General features: G+C 39.2%; 1 protein-coding gene across 6 annotated transcripts in view; it reads right to left on the bottom strand.

Annotated features, from left to right (window-relative positions):
* The window catches only part of kif21b (kinesin family member 21B), a 79983-nt gene that overhangs the window by 22710 nt on the left and 42088 nt on the right, over positions 1-15185 (bottom strand). For 4 of the 6 annotated variants that reach the window (XM_054784009.1, XM_054784010.1, XM_054784014.1 and 1 more), the window contains exons 19-27: positions 14950-15153; positions 14780-14881; positions 14151-14316; positions 13989-14049; positions 13844-13892; positions 13061-13305; positions 11171-11239; positions 10986-11096; positions 4669-4707 (exon numbers count right to left, since the gene is read on the bottom strand). In XM_054784009.1, the coding sequence (XP_054639984.1) occupies positions 4669-4707; positions 10986-11096; positions 11171-11239; positions 13061-13305; positions 13844-13892; positions 13989-14049; positions 14151-14316; positions 14780-14881; positions 14950-15153 (1046 nt within the window). The remainder of the gene's footprint in view (positions 1-4668; positions 4708-10985; positions 11097-11170; positions 11240-13060; positions 13306-13843; positions 13893-13988; positions 14050-14150; positions 14317-14779; positions 14882-14949; positions 15154-15185) is intronic. The other 2 variants (XM_054784012.1, XM_054784015.1) reach the window with 1 other exon arrangement.

Here is a 15185-nt window from a genome sequence, read left to right as displayed (position 1 = left end):
ACCGGTGTCTATCAAGAGCTGCATCAACTTTACAAAGTCAGTCATGCTCAGTTTTATTATTGCGGTTGTAGTTTGCAGTCGTGTTTAACTGCACTGCAGTACACTGAGGCGTGTTTCTTATTTTGTGGACATCTTATTTGGCGTACAATTTTACAGACAGGTCTCAGTTTAATGCTCTTCTGTAGCAAAACTGTAATTAAAAATGACACACCTATTACAATTGAATACGTTCATGACAAATCAAAACTGAGCGCTATTATCTTTGTAATCATTACATTATGCAGGTGTATCTAATGTTGCGGCCAGCCAGTGTACAATACATGCTAATAATTCAGCTCCTGCTCGCTCCCGATCATTATGAAAAGCCAGAAATGAGGCAAACGTGCCATCATAAACACCACATCGCTACATACGTTTTGTACACTGTTATACATGTACACTCAATCCTCCCCCAACACCACCACCAATGTCCTACTGACAGTGCAGAGTCCCAAAGAACCTGGAGAGCAGTCAGCAAAGTGAGACGAGTGCAAGGAGTAGGTGAAGCGGGGTGGGAAAGGGAGGATTGTGGGAAAATTGGTCTCTGGTGGGCTACCCAATAACACCAGAGAACAAAAAAAAAACATGTCACTTAAATGTTACACAGCTCTGTCTTCCCTTCTAATTAGTGCTTTATATTTAATCCAGAGCAGTGACTCGGACTTTATTGAGTAATATTGGGAGTTTTTGGAGCTCTCTGTATGAGGGCACAGCACTGTCACTCCCAAGTTTGTCATTCAAAGAGTCTAGTGGGCGTGGCTGGCATACACCAATTTTATTGGCCTATGAGGGAGTTATAATTAGTAATCTTCTGAGGAAAAAGTACACGAGAAAATGTCTGAAATTATCAGGAAAATCATTGACAATGATTTGTCTCGTCTGTGATTTATAACATAGCAGTGGGAAGAGAAACTGGCATTAAAAAAATACATTTTTCTCATATGTAGCACTTAAATGCTTAGTGCCCCATCAGTACGGTGTATGTAGATATGTAAACCGCCTCAGGATGGAATGCGTGTGAGGAGATAACAGAAACCGTGATAACACACAATGAGTAAAATATGGAAATGGCAACATGCTATTCTGTGTGCGAGGCCGCTAACAGCACACACAAATACAGTGCAGTCAAACCTTACTATTGCATTATTAAACCAAATCAAACAATGTCAGTCAGCCAGCCAAAAAACAATCACATAAAAGAATTAAGATACAAAAAAACACAACCTTAACTCACCAGCAGCCTGCAACTAAAAAAAATGATCATGCAATATCCATTCCCACCACTTGTGAGTTTATGATACACGTAGGTACATGAGAAATATTAGATTATAGCAGCCAGTGTATAATGCAGCATTAAGTCAAATGTAGCCATCCCTTTTTTTGTAGAAAAGAAATCAAATAAATTAAGGTAACCCGTATTTTTACACACTGGGAGGGAACATGTAGGCACATTTTATTTGCAGTCTGTTGTCAAGGTTACAGTGAGCTTGTTCCCATTGTGTAAAATGAGACATTCCTGAACACTTCGTGTCTTCAACTTTATTGAAATATTATTTGTTTAGATTCAACTTTTTGTTTACCTCCCATTCCCTTTTTCCTACGAATAAAAAGGTATGAACTGAACTAATACCGCTTCTTGCAGCATTGCACCGATCCAAATGGGAGCCATTGCTCCTGCTGTAGCAGCATGAAATAATCTCATCGTGTGCACAGTTATGAAGTATGTAAGAGCTGCTAATGGACGTTGCAGTGCAGAGCATGTGGGAGGCAGCAGACTAATGAGAACTATGGAAGCAGACCAGTGTGTGTCTCTGCTTCACACTGAGAAGCTCACAGAAGTGCCTCTGTGAAACGTGTATGTCGTTGTGAGTTAGTCAGAAAGCGCATACGGAGAGAGAGAATTGTTTTTATCATTATGAAGGGAATCTCTTTTTTCGACGTACTTTTCCTCTGTGCAAAGAATGAAACAAAACAAAAAAATCTCCCTATAGAACCTCTAAAGCTCACCAATTAGATCGTCTTTCAAGATACACTTTGAAGTCTGAAAGGCTGCCAAATGTTACCTTTTTTAGAGCTCTTTAAGTGCACACCACATTGATAGTACCGGTACTTGTTTTTAAAGACTCAAAACAATCAAATGTAAACATTGTGGAAACGCTAGGGCAGGGGTCGGCAACCCGCATTGCGGCTCTTCAGCCTCTTTGTTGTGGCTACCTTTGCAATGCTCAAAGATTTTTTTTTACCACCCGAGTGTGTGAAATGCGCAGTTTTGAAATGAGTTAAAAATATCAGACTTTCTCTAAGACCGTGAATGCATAATGGCTGAATTCTGATGAGCACAAGAATGGGGGGGCAGCGCGTGTTTGCCTGCCTGCGTTGGTTGAGACGTGTCTTTTCTCTCCACGGTAAACTAACCATCAACATATCCTTCCAAAAAGAAACATTTCAGAAGAAAATAGAGTTTTTAATTCTGTACGGACAGATTCTTTTGTCTTCTCTGTCAACAATGCTGGCTTACCTACTATATATACTTGATATGTGGCGAGAAACACCAAAAAACGCTGAAAGACATCCTGAAAACAAGCACTCAGTACTTTCTGAAAGGTAGTGATTTATTTCAAAGTAGACCTACATGGCTAACAGTAGTCATCACTGCGGGCTCGAACGATCGCGACCACATACTGTAGGTCCACTGATTGATGGGCTCCACACATGGGAGGTGACGTCACCTCTGGTCCATTCATTTTCAATGGAACCTGCGCGACAGGGCAAGTATCGCGAGTCTCTGTCCTGCCAAGCGACACGTGAGATTCTGTGAAATTAAATTTTGTGCTCGTGCATGTCATCGTGCACACGCTGGCTTGCGACGCGATCCCAAAAAGTTGAAAAATGTTCAACTTTTCATCGCTGTCGCCCAGACGAGGACCAACCGGCGGGAGTTTCATTGACCGAACAATGAGCAAACACGATGTTATTCAGTACTCTATCGCAGGTAAACAAGGGGGGAAAAAAATACATGCCGCGATTACCTGGAGCTATTTGACATTTCTCAAAAACAATATAAAGATAGAAAGAAAAATGCAGCGGCATGGTAACTTGTTGGTGCCAGAGTAAACATATCAGTAAGTTTACACAGACATTTATGTACGTTTATCAACGATACTAGCATGCGTACGCAATCAACACCGCCCGCTTTTTCTCCTCTGCAATAATTTCATACTCCAAAATTTTTCTGTAGTAGGCGAGGGGGCAAAATGTTTGTTTTGATAGTAAAGGTTGCTGACCCCTGCTCTAGGGTCAACCGTCCCTGAGGTTGTTCCATTTGAAATTCAACCTATACATCATCTAAAGTGCACAAAAATTAGGTGTAGAATTATCTCAATTATAGTGCAATATAATATTTTTGCAATATAGCATCAGCTTAGCATCTATTGGTCCGCGCCAGCACTTCTATTCAGCATGGGGAGCCCACGTGATCACAACAACAGCATGTGCTAGAGTGTTTAGCAAGGAGCAGGAGTGAGGTCAGCTATATTTTTTAATAATGTCCGAAAAAGACTTTGCAGCTGAGTGCAAAACGTTTCCAAAAAGTTTCCTGTGGTGGCACAGAACCAGGAAAAGTTTAATATGGTCAACCTCATCGCACATTTGAAGCAGGATTTCCACAACGCCACGGCTTCCTGAAACACCGCCGCTGTTTGAAACATTTACAAAGCGTGATAAACTCCCACATGATGACAAAAAGTCATCGACTATGCCTAATGTTGATAAAACTACCGTATACACCAGATGCATCAAGAAGCAAATGGGACAGTTTTCCTCATTCCTACTGTTGCTGACTATTATGAAATATCAATCATTCAAGCCTTTTCTGACATTCCACACTACTAAACAATATTCAAGGCTGCAATATCGGAGTCGTATCGGAAGTGAAAATGTTGTATCGGGACGCCCCTATTAGAAATAAGTCCATAAAAATAAACGAAGACTGCAAAGTTAGCTGCATTTATGCGAAGCAATCAACTCGTTTGACAGGCGTCATCCAAGTTAGCACATTTGTTTATGTCTTATGTTTAACATCAGTTACATTATTTTCATATTTGCATGACATTTAATAGTGTTGAAATTATAATAAGCTAATATATGTTTAATGATGATGACGATTTTGACGCTAAAACTGATTTTTTCTTATTCTATTACAATATTTGTTCTGGGAAAATGTTATATAAACAAATTAGTGAGACATCTTTGAATTTCCACGTTATGTATGCTCTCCAAGTGTCAATCCTGCAGTTAGTAGAAACCTGATCAAGAACTCTAATCGCCAAGTCTTATATTTGCACACTCATATTGAACCTTTTTTTATGTGCATATTTGCACAAAGGGGCTGAAGGTCATACAGGTCACAAAGAAAACAGAATCCCTCATTGTTGTAAATGCTGGTGGGTGTAGGAAGACGCCTATGGTTCATACATGCACCACAATAGCGCCCCCCAGCACCTAAGCGGGGAAGGACAAGCAGTGAAGAGGTGGGTACTGATGACCACAGCAGACAGAATAACGTCATGGTGAGTTTACAAGCAAATGGCAGAAGACACGGACAAAGATTTAAAGACACAGTTGGTCTACCTGAGCACCTCGGAGAGCGAGGAGTCGCTGTCATCAGACCTGGAGGCAGAAGGGGAAGAAGCAGGGTAGGGAAGGGTGTCAAGGAGAGGAAAGGGTTAACCACGCGAAGGAAAGACAGAAGGGTTAGTGGCAATGGGTTACAAAGGAGGAGGGACTCAAGGACAGGTTTTAGATATAAAATGCCTGTCATCAGCCGACACTGAACAGCCCTACAGTATGCCACTAGGGCTGCAACAAACGATTATTTTAATAACCGATTAATCGGTCGATTATTTTTTCGATTAATGAAGGAATCCGATTTTTTTTAAAAACACTTTAAATTTCTTCCTGTTTATTCAGAAACAGAAGATTTGAACTGACAGAGCAAATAAGTGTGCAAACAACAAGTTGCCGCTTAAAGATTCTGTTAAAATAATATGAAATAATAAAAAATGTAAATGTTTGCCAAATAGCTTCAGTAAAAACAATACATGTACACAAAAATACAATCATGACCATTTTCTTAGTCGATTAATCTGAAGCTTGTTGTTTCAAGCTTCAGAAGTCATCAGAAGTTATTCTTTCTTGTGTTTTCTTTCTTTTCTTGGGAGAATGAACAGAATAAGATTTTCATTGCATAGTATAACTGCTGTTTTACTATGCACATGACAATAAAACTCTCTTGAATCTTGAATCGGTTAGGCCATAGATGGACCAAATGAATATGAAGCAAACCCCTACAGTTAGTGGTTGGGTCCGCGACATCCCAGAAAAGGGGCAAAAATGCCCATCGCTGTTTTCCCAAGTCAAAGCAGATATGTGTCAATATTGTTTTGGCTAAGACACAAAGATAATAGTTCTGCTTTCATGGATGACTAAAGAAATGAAACAATATTCACATTTGAGGGCTGAAATCAGAGGATATTTACACATTTAAATTAAAAAACAATTAATCGATTACCACGATAGTTGTCGATTAATTGGGTAATCGATTAACCATTGATTAATCCATTAATTGCTGCCGCTCTATACACCACCTTACTGATGAACCTGTATCAGGAAGATTCCGGTGAATATTTCAGTAAAATTGTTAAGAGGGTAAGAACTAAATAAAACACGATGGAATTCCTTATAAAAGATGCATCAGTACTACATATGTATGGATAAACAAATATTTGGAATTATAATTTGTATGTATTGTGATAAATGTATGCTTTCAATGCAGCAACACCATATAATTACCTACATAAGTACTGCATTCATTTTCATTCATTTTCTACCGCCTGTCCTCATTCGGGTCACGGTTGAGCTGGAACTTATCCCGGCTGACTCTTGGGGGCGAGAGGCGGGGTACACCCTGGACTAATCGCCAATCAATCATCGGGCACAAATGTAACTATTCACACTTACATTCACACCTAAGGATGATTTTGAGTCTCCAATTAGCCTAACGTGCATGTTTTGGGGAGGTGGGAGAAAACCGGCGTATCAGGAGAAAACCTATGCACACACGAGGAGAACATGCAAACTCCACACACAGATGCCCAGCCCATGATCTCCTGACGATGTGGCCGACATGCTATCCACTAGGCCACTGTCAGGCCTTAATAATATTACAGTATATTCTAGCTCAGCACAACTTTAGGGTTGTGCCACAAAAAGGGTCGTGGGTCAATTTGGATTCGGTCGCCAATTGTCACATTAAAAATATGTAAGCTATATTATTAATTATCTAGAAGGTACACATATTTCTTGACTGAAAACATTTTGAATCATCAATAACTAGAGCAGGGGTGTCCAAAGTGCAGCCGCGGAAATTTTTTTTATTCGCCCCTGGCACAGTCTAAAGCTAGAATTACTAAAAAAAAAAAACAACAGCAAATTAATGCAGAAAAAGTACAAACGTACAAATTTCAACATGTGCATCCTTTAATTTTTTAGTATGCGGCCCTTTAAAAAAATAAAAAAAATCTTGGAAAAATCTTGGATACCCCTTAACTAGAGTGATAAAATATCTAGACACAGCATACATTAACAAAAAATACATGTATTATACAGTATATGAAGATACTATATTGTGATATCATGCTGTGTCTTGCCTATATCGTTAGCATATAGCTAATTGCGACTTGGGTTTATTGTGATTATAACATAACTTATGCATTGCAATCATATTGTTACTTTGTATGTATTGTGATTTGATATTGTGGCTTTGTTTATAATACCGTCCAGTGTTTTGAATTGACTATCGTGGCAATATATTGTGACTTACTGTTTGTGATTATATATTGACTAACTGTTATACCGTTCCGTGGGGGAAGTGGGAAATAACTGGATAGTCAAGCCGAGCCACCAAGTGTTGATGTTTGTTTTATGTAATCTAGGTTTGGTGGATTCATTTTGTTACCTAAAAATGAAGCCAGTTAAAAGGTGCACTAGTCATTTAAGAAACAGCAACACAAGCAAATGAGGAAACAGGGCTGTAGTTAAGGGTAAGATACCAGTCATTCACAGAGGTGCAAGAACGTTGCACGCTGTCTTTTTTTTTTTTTTTTCTCCATACGAGCCCCACAATGTCTCCCTTTCTTGCCATAATTAATACTCTCACAGACGAGAAAACACAATTTATTGGTGGAGTAACTCACTAATGAACACACATGGACTGGCAAGTGTATTCATTCTGATCACATTTCTATCCTCACATCATCCCAGCGAGAAAAGCTGTGTGTGTTTAATAGAGCAATACATTATTCAACTTTATGGCCTTTGTTTGTCACCATGGCAGAGCGTTACACACACCATATGAAATAATAAACACGAAACACAATGACCCTGGATATGTCTAGCGCAGCAGTGTCCAAAGTGCGGCCGGGGGTCATTTATAGCTCACGACTGTTTCTTTATTGGCCCACGGAACATTTGAAAAATATAATTACCGGTAAACAAGACAACTAAAAAACAGCAAAAATGAAAAAAAAGAGCAGTAATTTTACGAGAGTGAAGACAAAATATTAGGAGATTAATATAATAAAAAAATTACATAAAGTTGATGTGTTAAAGACAAAAAATATATATATTTAAAACAAAACAAAGAATAAAGTTGCAATTAAAAAAATAATTGGTTAGGGGAAAGTTATATTACTATAATAAAGCAAAAATATGAGAATAAATATCTAATATTACAAGAAAAAATATGAGAATAAAGCAGAAATATTTGTAAAAAAAATTATTTGAAAAGGAAAAACAAGCAAAAAAGTGTAACATAAGGAGAAAAAGTTAATTCATACTAATAAAATGCTTGTCACCAAAACAAGCTCGGGGGCCGTTTACGGCATTGTTTATTGCCCTCGGCACAGTCTAAAAATTTGACTAAACAAGAAAATGAAAAAAAACAACAGTAAAAATTAAAAAAAAAGAGCAGTAATTTTATAAGAAAAAAGACAAAATATTAAAATCAGTAAATGTAAGTAAATCAGTAAGTCGGCATATCAAGAGAAAATAGCGTCAAGTTGAAAAATTAAAAGGAAAAAAGTATTAATATGAGGGAAAAAAGAATACAGTTGCAGTTTTAGGAAAGTTAGGTTCGGTAAAAGTTGTAATGTTGTCAGGATAATAAAGTCAAAAATACTCAGAGAATAAAGACATAATATTATTTTTAAAAAGTACATGAAATATTTCGAAAACATGTTCAAATTCCTTGTTTTTTGCAGGTGGCTTGCTTTTTTTTTTGGTGTTATTTGTCATCGTTGGTTGGTTTATTATGTTTTGGATATGTGTTTTTTCTTTGATGCGAAAAAAAGAAGCAATGTTAAAGCATAAAATAATATGTAATCCATGTTAAACTCATTGAAATACAGCATAAATTCCTTGTTTTCTAGCTTACCACTTGTGGCAATATGCTGGTTATTAGCATAGTGAGATTCTATTTCAAAATCAATTTAAAATTCATTGGGTTTAGACGGGCGGAAATGTAATGCATAGATCAAATACACATCTACAGTAGCTTTCAAAGCTGCTTAATGTAAGCAAGACACATACTGTTTAAAATTTATATTCTATTCAACATCTAATTGAATTCTGCCTGTCAGGTCCTTGACACACAGCAAAGATACACTTTAAATCAGAGGTGGAAAAGGGTCAAATAACATCAAATACAATTAACGATTTCAATTAATGCATGAACCTGGAGGATGTCTCGATTACAAAGTGCATTCTTAAATTGTATTAAATAAATGCATGCTATTATACCATTCATAGCATGAATTAATACATGACTTTTATTTCTTTAGGGACACACAAATCCATGTGGAGATGAAAATTAGGTCAATCTACAGGCTGCATTAAAAACAACATAATTTCTTCCATGGAATTCAACAATGCAATGTAACTGAATGAATGAATGAATGAATAAATAAATAAATAAATAAATAAATAAATAAATAAATAAATAAATAAATAACAGGCTGGAGAAGCCCTCCCCTGCAAGGAGCTCATGTAAAAGGCAAGCAGAAACATCCTCCCACATAGTCAGTCTCAGTCCATTCAGGATTTCTACAAATAACAGCTGCATTGAAAGATGATAAGCAGCAACTCGTTCACCTACGCCTCTTTCACATAATAAAGACCAACTGGCTCTTGACTGTAAAAATATTCATACGTACGCCACATGCATACAAAATCACCTCGCATGGCATCCTTGCTCTAATGAGAGCAGGACATCAGGCACTTTTGTGCAACAGATGCTGGAAATACATGCGGTCATTTGTGGGACTGCTTATTCATATTAACATGCCACCTGTGTGCAAGTGTTAGGTCACAGCTAGATTTATTGTTGTAATGAACTTTTTTCACAGCAACCATTTGGACGTAGGAAAGCAGTAAATGGAAGGACCGACACAAATAACAAGATTACACTGAATGCACAATCAATTTCTGCCAAACTTTGTAGAGGGGTGGCACACGGACCAAGGAATAATCGGTTCAATCAAGGTGAGGATCTGGATATAGGGGTACTACATGAATTTATTATTACTGCGTGTGTCACTCGCTACAGAATCAAAGGAACAATCCACCCCCAGAATCATGATGACACCATCATGTCTGTGCAGGAATTAGCCTGCTAACGCAAGGGTATGCTGGAGCCTATCCCAGCTGACTTTTGGGCGTGAGGCGGGGTACTGGTCGCCAGCCAGTCGCAGGGCACACTCACATTCATACCTATGGACAATTTAGAGTCGCCAATTAAACTAGCATGTTTTTGGAATGTGGGAGGAAGCCGGAGTACCCGGAGAAAACCCACCCAAGCATGGAGAGAACAACGGAGATTCGAACCCAACTCTTCCAGATCTCCTGACTGTGTGGCCAACAAGCTAGCCCACGGTGCGGCCCACCTACTAACACTCCACAATTACTTTTTAATGCTGTTAACAATTCTGCCAATTCAGGAAAACAGTACAACCAAAGTTTACAATTCCATTTCCATTGATATGAACACAACATACCCTACTGTACATTGAATCCAAAAACTCTTTGAAAACTAATTGGGAGGGAATAATAGAGCTTTCACCAGTGAACGCCAGCATGGTTGTACAGTACTTCCCATTGCATAGACGTCATGATGTTCTTCTGTAGCCTCTGCTGGTTGCAGGCAAGTAGTGCTCTCCTTTATGTCTCAATTGCTTCAAGACCAAATTAATGAACATAATTTCTTATAATTAATGAATGAATTATTATGGCCACCCCTAGCATATGCAGTGTGATACTGTATAATGAAGCTATGGGGAACACCATGCACAATCTACCACCATGGCCACAAACGCATTATTTTGCTACAAACAACATGTTTTACCACCAAAAATGTACCACTGTAATTTTCCATAATTATAGCCAACCAAATAAACATCATTTTGACATTAGGTCACTTTTGGACTGGATTACTTTGCATTCTTGTAGCTCTTGACAAACGGGTTTTCCAGATAAACGAATGAAAGGTTATTTTTAAATGTTTCTCAATCATTGTGCAGTCATGGTTCCAATGAGCGCATCTTTGTCAAATGTAACTCATCTGTTCTGTGATGGTTAGCACCACTTGTTCCCTCAAGAAAATGCCATGTGAAGAGTCTTTCTTTCAAGAGTGGATAATCTTTTGAGAATTGCACACACTTAAAGCGCCACAAAACCACAAACTAAGGCCCTTTCCTCTCCAAAGGCCTGACCTTCAGAGTATCTGCAGAGCCAGTGAACCACAGTGGAGAAGTAAAGAAAGCACTGAAGAGCACATAGAGACAAAAGGGCTGTCTCCTTTTGATAGTGTGTGTTTCTGTTCTTATTGCACTCACTTGTCCAGAGCAGAACCTTGGCTTTGGTTGCTAGTGAGCCTCGAGAACACGTTGCGGTCATTCCTGGTCCTCAGAGGAGGTGATGAGGGGGGAGTGTAGCCATCGGTTGGCCTTTATGAAGAAGAGGAAGTGAAAAGCAGCACAATAAAAACCAAGATGGATCTGACTGCAATACATGTACATACCTGTATGAACGGTCGTAAGATTTCCTTCTTGTGATGGGAGAGGTGTCGTAGCCCCGCGACTGCCTGGGACTGGTGACACACACAAAAACAAAGTCAATCCTCAAGGGATGCTACCGCGTTTATCACACACTTAAGTAGAAACTAACTATGCGCATTATGGCTGCAAATCAATTTGCAGAGTTCCTAACAAACTAAAACAACTGGCTGACTAATTTTAATTCTGCAAACATTCGCACACTAATGTAAATTTCACTGAATGAATTATCTTCCTATTTTCTTAGGGCTATGCACTAAATATGTCACGCCTCAGGCAGGTTTCCAATGACTATGAATTCTAATGCAGTTCTGTTTTTGTAAGCATCTCCTTGAGATATGGAAAGAGAACACACACCACCGCCCACCCTCTGTTAAATTAGTAGACACATCTGGTTTCAAAACCACAATAAATCTAATTATTTCACTTATAACCTATAGTATTTACTCGAAAAACCTTTTAGGAGGACTATACACTAGCAGTCAAAAGTTTGGACCCAGTTTCTCATTCAATAGCTTAAGGATGTATGGCCAAACGTTTGACTGGTAGTGTATATACAGGTACATACAGTATAAAAGCCCTGGTGGTGTAATGGTACACGCTGCCTGCAGACGCCGTGGGTTTGGTTCCCGGCTAAAGCCCCAACACCCATCCATTGGACATGGCTATTACCAGTCCCAGGCCTGGAGGCATACAGTATTAAAAAAAAAAAAATAAGCAAACAAAATCATGCGATTGACTTGCTTTGGCAAAAAACAAAAGACAGTCATATACGACAATTGTCAGAAAAGTTCCAGGACTGGTGTCACAAAAGATATATTTAAAATCCAAACTACAAACTACAAGCTTTTCCATTCAAAGTAATCCCGCTGGAGTCTAATGCACTTTCCCAGACTTCCCTGCCATGCCTTTATGCACTCCTGGAAGGATTTCTTGCCGGATCCTCCGCAGCTCCCTTGTCAGGGCCATTTTGATGTTGTTCATGTTTTCAATACCGGTACCCTTGATGACCTCCTTGAGTTTGGGAAAGAGGGAAAAAAATCACATGCTCTTCTCGGCCAGGAACGGACGCTCAGGGCATTGGGAGCAGGCACGTTGTCGTGGTGAAGCTGCCACCAGTGGTCCCGCTACAACTCTCACCTCTTGCACACCGAATGAAGCAAATGCCGCAGGATGTTTTTATAGACAGGCTGCTTGATCGTCTGACCCGGTGGCAAGGACTCGCAGTGGACGATGCAACCTCAATGTGATCAACATTAACAGTCCTGGAACTCTTCTGAAACACCTCATATACTTGTAAATACAAATATAACATATAAAAAAAAACATTCAGTTTTATGGGTAGGAGTCTATTCAGTATGACACACCTTGACTTGGCTATTTTGCACAAAATCTACCCAGATGTGTCAGCTTATGAGGGCATCTTTTGCGTACAACCCCTTTTAGGTAACTTTAGGTCACAACAGAACTCACAAATTTAATGGCTGTAGGTCTGATTTGGATGTATCTTTGGGGCGCTGTTATGCCAAAAGGTGAAATATCTATCTGTGCACACTTGCACAATCAAAAAAGCTTCCAAACAAGAGCTCTATTTTAAAATCTGGCTTTTCAAAGACAATAATATTACTATTTTGGTTGCAGTTTGCAGTCATGTAGAACAGCACTGCATCATACTTAAGACCTGAAGATGAGCTTTGTAAATAAAGGCACAATTGTCGATACAGTGTTTACCTGGGTGTCATTAGGTATCAGTGTCCAAAGTTTTTAATGCTGTGGATGTTGAATGTATTACTGTTTATAATCAATTACTGGACATAATGTTTTGCTTCCTCTCAGTGCCACATTGGTTGACTTACAAGGTGTGTCCTCGGATAGGTAAGCTCATGGTGCGTGATGCACGTTCCCTGAGGTAGGGGTCACGTAGCGATAGGCCCAGACCGAGGCTCGCAGTGGCCGTGCTCTGACCGTCCTCCCGGATATCGGTGAGCGACGCCAGAGACTTGGTGAATTGCTGTTGCTTGCCGCTCGACGAGGCCTCCAGGGCGGGACCCAGATACTCGGCCGACACCGCCTTCATCTGAGCTGACAGACGAGGCTCCATCTGCGTGGGAGGTGTGAACCAATTGCGTTACAAGGAAGCAGAGGAAGAGAAATGAGACACAGAAGGCAGTCCATGAACAGTAAAATCAAGAAATGTTAAATTTAGCCATCTAGAAGATTATGAGAAATATTACATTTCCAAATGAGACTAGGGAAAGCAATATGTGGTCAAACAAATCTGGAGGAAAAGAAACACAGTAAATGATACCAAGATTTAAAAAAAAGGGACGTGTGTGACATTGGAAATGATATCCCAGAGAACCCAAAAGCAAGAAAGAAAAGTGAACTTGGAAATGTTTGCATACACTGCCACCTTCTGGTTAATAATAAAAGTCCAGAGAGATCACCTTAATCATTGAAAACAAATTAACCATATTTTCAAACAGTGAAGCAGAACATTTAATGGCAATATGTAATGACATGATGTTTTGATGGCTTTAAAAAAAAAACTTAACATGTAATATTACTCTTTAATAATTCAATTTTAATGTAGAATTTTGTAATTTAGCAACTCTGCATCAACATAAAACCAGGTTTACCTTTATTTTGAAATCATCTTGGCTGTTGGATTCTTTCATGAGAGAGACACTGGAAGAAGAGACAAAAGGGAGAGTCAAAGAGGTGTACATGGTGTATTTTGTATTATGGCAGGGAGGTTGTAAAGGATGCAAACTGTAGTTTCACCTGTTGTCGGAGGCTTGACTAAACTCAGACGGTTCTTCGTCTGTGCTGGTGTAGCCATTCTCTAAAAGTGGGGTATAAAAAAAAAAAAATACACAGTGAAACCGAAACAATCTGCACTTTAGTCCATCCATCCTTTCTTTATACATATAGATTGTTCCTCACCCTGCTGGACATTGTGGATGAGAGCCTGGAGTTCAGGGATGCACTCTGCCTTTTCTCGCAGGGCGTCAAGGATCATGTGATTTTGGGATGAACCAATCACATCCGTCTGTCTGAGCTGACCCTCCAGCAGTCTGATCTGACTCTCCTTCTGAGCCACCTGTAAACTCTACACACAAACACAGAGATCACAGATATTGTACACAGACATTTGTTGTTGTTGCAATTCATCTATTAAATCAATTATATGTGTATTTGATAAGGACAATGCAATTCAACATGTTTCAAGATGATGAAACTAATCTCCTGTACAATAAAGTTACAATGAAGATGAAAATAAGAGTGTAAACTTTCACTAAGGCTAAAAAAAATCCATCATCAATCATCCATTCCCACTGTTCTAAAGCTTGTCTGGATGTTAACCACTGGAACCAGGCTGAAATTCAATTCAATATGATACAAATAGTCAAATCAAAAAAGTCAAATTAAAATAGTCACAAATACACTGCTTTTTATGTTAAACATGGCCCACAACACAGAGCTATACTCTGCATATTGCATATTCTCCAGAAGACATACAGTACAATGCAAACCAAACAAAAACAAAAAACAAAAAAGACCAATTCACAGACCTTGTCAATGGAGGCCTTAAGAAAATGATCCAGCAGGTGGCGTGCTTCAGCCAGGGAACATGAGCTGATCACTACTGAGGTGTCCACTGAGTCCAATTCATCCTGTAACATGATTGCGAATTGTGAATAGCAGGTAAGTTCAAGAATACAACATTTTGTTTGTAGTTTACCTTTGTCTCTTCTATCTGCACAATGGTGGCTTGGCAGTCAGACAGGCTGTCATTTATGTAGTCGATATTGGCGTTCAGCACCTCGATATCCTCACTGATCTCCAGAAGGAGGCGGTCCTCTGCTTCTGGGCCCTCGCCTTCGGCCATTAATACCTCCCTCTTGTGTGAGAGCGCCTCTTCCTGAGCTGTCAGCTCCTCTCGCTTCTGACTCATTAAAAAAATGGGGACAAACACAC

Source organism: Dunckerocampus dactyliophorus, chromosome 8, assembly GCF_027744805.1.
Source record: "Dunckerocampus dactyliophorus isolate RoL2022-P2 chromosome 8, RoL_Ddac_1.1, whole genome shotgun sequence".
NCBI classification, from domain to species: domain Eukaryota; kingdom Metazoa; phylum Chordata; class Actinopteri; order Syngnathiformes; family Syngnathidae; genus Dunckerocampus; species Dunckerocampus dactyliophorus.
Note: the sequence above shows the minus strand (reverse complement) of the source record. Positions and strands in the feature narration are given on the sequence as shown.